Below are 4,412 nucleotides of genomic sequence, written 5' to 3' on the forward strand. Positions count from 1 at the left end.
TATGTGCTTTTTTCAAGTTAGATCTGAACATCTCACAGCGCTACATCACTCTAAAACATGTTAATATCCTGCTGCATAATATATTGCTAATTAGACCTAGTTTTGCTGTGAGAATGGACGTAGCGCGGTAGCGGCCTACATAGCCAAAGTGAATGTATACTATGCTGCTGGTCTGCTTTCTCTACTTCTCAAATCACTTGACAAATTAGATGTAAGCCATGTGCTTATAAACTAAAACCTAAGTGACGACTCGGTGAAACAGTCTCGTCATAGTCCATTTGCCAAGCGTAATAGACTTAGTGGGAGCATGATCTGATTCATGTAATACATCGTAGTATTACTTTGAATAGCTCATGTCCTTCTTTGTCTGGTACGTATTTTAGCGCAGCTGCTGATGCAGTCTAAAGTTTGCTTTCATTGTGGAACAATTGCAAGAATGGATCCGAAAAAAATCTAATTTAATCTATGTTTATCTCTCCAAAATACAGGAGGACCTGAATGCAGAAGTCAATACAGACTCACACAAAATTTAAAAGAACTCAAATGGCTAGCAATAGTCTGGCTTCCGCTGGAAAGCGTCTTGTTCTTATGACAGATGGAATTTTCCTACATCACTGGTTCTTCGCCATCACGCGCGCATCATATGAAGACTGAAGACTGAACATTCATAACGAGACACGAAATCATAAGGTAAAATGTTTTTTATTATTATTATTAGTAGTAGTAGTATTATTAGTAGTAGTAGTAGTAGTATCTCAGAATGTTAAAGGTTACTAAGGTCTTGTTATAAAACAAATAAAAAGGAAGCACATCATACAGAAGGCAAGGCATTAATAGGCCTACATTAAAAAGTTTAGTCTGAGCAGTTTAAAAATTGAACAGCATTGGCCTTCCCGTAGATTGATTGTTTAAACGTTACCACATGTGGATGAGTAGAGAATGTGGCCTGCATCTGTATTGTAACGGAAAAGTATCATGCCCACAAAACATCGATTGACAGGGGCTATATATAGGCTAGCTAGCGTATTTCTGGTACGAAAATTAAATATTTTGTCATCTTCACGGTTGTGTAGCCACGAAACGTTTATATCCATCGATTTCAAATTCTGCCTCAACCTCCCGCCCCCGCCCCTTGCAGAGAGTCGCCTTGACCCGGCAGAACTTCAGACCAGAATGATGATCGTTCGTTGTCACAAAATAATCGGAACGAGTGAGGTAAAACGTGCATGGTTTATTTCAGATTCTGCCGCTTACACAGACACATTTTAAGCACACCTTCACAAATGAAATCGACAAGTTGTCTTTCGAATAAATTAAGTTCAAATAAATAAGTAAAAAAATAAAATCATTAATAAAGTTAACCAACAATTCCTCATGTTTTCAATATCTACAAAGTGCACGGAATTTATCGGAAATACAATATAAACACGTTTGTGACTTAGGTGATTGCATACATTACTAAGAATAATAATAATAATAATAATAATAATAATAATAATAATATGAAAACACAGAGACTTATTTTGAAACAGTGTGAACATAATGGATTCTTACAATGTAATAACTCAATTATTTGATTGTCAAAGCATTGTTAATTTTAGTGAAATTAGTTGAGACATACGAGACATGTTTACATATCCGTGTTATCTAATGCATTCATAAGTTTGTGTCAAATTAAAATTAAACATTTATTTGTTTTCTACTTCCCAAAATGAAAACGAATGTGCCAAGACTACAATAATGAGGTAGACACAGAGTACTGTGTATGTCTAAGTGTACGTGCGCTTACGTGTGTATGCTTTCTTATTGCAATGCTTTCAAATGGGGTTTCAAAACTATAACGCACAGATAACGCCCTACGAGTAAACCATGCAATGGATTACAATAACGCCCTTGCCTTATCGAGGGTAAGTCGCTTCTTATGACACACTTAAAATAGCATTAATAAGCCTCAATTATCTTCTGCAAACAACAACAATCATTTTTAAAAAACAAAGTCGATGCGCTCTTCACGCATAGGTGCAATGTATTCACAATATCTACATGAACAAATATAAAAGAGTCCTTTTCGACTTAAGAGAATAATAACCATGATTCGACTTTCTCTGCGTTTTGTACACTGCGATGGGTAAGTGGTGACGTTTTCTCTTCTCATCGGAGAACAAGTTGATGTCTTCTCCCATTTATGTTATCATTTTCATTATAAATATTTTTGTTTCATAACAAAAGTTATATGTATTATCATCTGGGACATTAGTTTGAAGTTCTCATCCCGTTTCAGAATTACAAAACGTGTTAGCCTCGATGATCCACCTTAGCTTGTTGCTACGTTTTGTTCGTGATTTGTCTTTTAAAATAAGTATCTGTGGTCTTTTCTTTTGGCCTAATGCGTGGCCGAAAACTTCATTCTTTTCTGCTTTTGCCTTTGATTGCAAAACCACACGCGCACGACGTTCTTTTTCAGGTCCAGTTTTTCGGCTATTGCTGCTATTTTCTCCGAGGAGGGCCTTGGCTGCACGGCGAAGTACGCTTCCAGGGACCGCTTCTCCGGGGCTGCAATGGAGGTGCGCTTTCTCTTTTTGTCGCCGCCGTTAAAAATCTCCGGCTTGGTCATTTTCTCTCGCTGAGCCCTCTCTGCCTCCTCCAGCCACGCTTCGAGGATAGGTTTGAGCGCGACCATGTTGTTGTGTGACAGGGTCAGGGATTCGAACCGGCAAATAGTGCTTTGGCTGAGGCAACCGACTCCAGGAATTTTCAGATTTGCCAAAGCGGACCCAACGTCAGCCTGCGTAACCCCGAGCTTAATTCGCCTCTGCTTGAAGCGCTCGGCGAAGGACTCGAGCTCCCGGGGGTCGGGCTCGGAGTCTCCCGCGCTGCCCAGCGAAGCGTGCGACCCCAGGCTGTGCGGGTGCATGTTCATGGTCTGCGGGTGGTGATGTTGCATGTGGTTTATGGCGGACATGTGGGAGTGCGGGTGCGAGGCCGTGGCGCACACGTCGGACCCGGGCATCCCTGCTAGAGATAAGCCGGGCGTAAGGTGGTCCAGCAGGTCCCCCTCCAGGCCCTGCGACGGCTGGTGGTGATGATGATGATGATGATGCGATGTGAGCACGGAGGGATGATGAAGGTGCGCCGACGAAGACGTGGGGGTGCAGGTCATGCTTGTCATTGTGGTCATGGTATGGTATGTGGCATCTGGTTTGAAAGGGTGACTTTTTTGCGCAATGTCCACCGCCGCCAACGCTTCCGCCCGCTGCAGTAAAGTCTCATCGAAACCAGCAAAGATGTTCCCTTGTAGCTACGGCAGAGGAAAGAGAGAGCAAGTCGATTAATGGAGATGCTGCGGTTAAAGCAAGAACGGGCCAAATAGGGACACGTTTACTGTTTCTTAAAACTGTATTTAAGTGTTAAAACGCAACACCATAACGTGGAAATATGTAGATTTTTTGGGGGTGGAAAGGTGAGAATAGTTTACACATACGGAATACATGCTGTTTAATTTAAACTCATAAGGAACCATCATATACACATATTGTCTAGCCTTAGGCGGTTTAATATTTCTAATTAGTCTAGAACAACGCATGGATATTTCTGGTGTATGACAGCCTGCTTTGGCCATTTGCCCATAATTAAATATAATATTTATTTAATACGTCGCAGAACTATTCAATGACACCCAAAAAATAAATGCGTTGCAGGCAGTCATATTTTTTTTCACCGAAAACTGAATTATTTGCACATAAATGTAACACGCCGCCCCGAGCACTCAGCTTGGCGCGTGTCTGTAGTTATATGAGTAAACGCGCCTGTGCACTACTTTCAAACCAAATAAGATCCAATGCGGTGCTACTGAACTTACCGAAGGCGTAGGCAGACATGCCCTCCGGATTGCCTCGGAGCTGGAGTGGAGAGGTGTGTACTTCGGTTCGTGCAGAATCGGGTGCATACTGAAAGGCTGCTTGCTATTCATGGACATCATGATTACAAAAAATCTATAAAGACCGTCTCCGTCTTCCTTGATTTTTTTTTTTTTAATCCCTGAACTGTAGATAACAGTAACTTGTCAACTGAAATTATTTTAAAACTAACTAAATCTCCTTTACAGCTAGACTACCAATCAGTCCAACTGCTGTGGAGGACCGCTGTCGGGCGTGTGTTCCGTTGTTAGTGGTACAGAAGATGACTTCGCAGGCACCTATAATATAACTCATACCCATTGGCCCCGCCCCCACGGTGGGCTAACCCCCGCCCTTTCACCCGTTCTCCAGTATCATTGGACAGTGCATGTGAGTGCACGCCTCCCACGCGCAGGATTCCTCCCTTTTGTTCGTTGTTCGGAGCTCAGGGAGAAGTCTTCCGTCCCTGGGAGACGGTCCTTAAAGATAACCACGCCCACTTTGACGTTTTCATTG

General features: G+C 42.1%; 1 protein-coding gene across 1 annotated transcript; it reads right to left on the reverse strand.

Annotated features, from left to right (window-relative positions):
• Positions 1-1,230: 1,230 nt before the first annotated feature.
• On the reverse strand, positions 1,231-4,156 carry zgc:158291 (uncharacterized protein LOC572084 homolog). The gene is made up of 2 exons (XM_035434485.1): positions 3,860-4,156; positions 1,231-3,298 (listed from the first exon to the last, which is right to left on the reverse strand). The coding sequence occupies exons 1-2, from the start codon at positions 3,977-3,979 to the stop codon at positions 2,384-2,386; spliced, it is 1,035 nt and encodes a 344-aa protein (XP_035290376.1). The 5' UTR covers positions 3,980-4,156; the 3' UTR covers positions 1,231-2,383.
• Between the last annotated feature and the right edge of the window lie 256 nt (positions 4,157-4,412).

The sequence above is a fragment of the Anguilla anguilla genome, chromosome 9 (assembly GCF_013347855.1).
Source record: "Anguilla anguilla isolate fAngAng1 chromosome 9, fAngAng1.pri, whole genome shotgun sequence".
Lineage (NCBI taxonomy): Eukaryota > Metazoa > Chordata > Actinopteri > Anguilliformes > Anguillidae > Anguilla > Anguilla anguilla.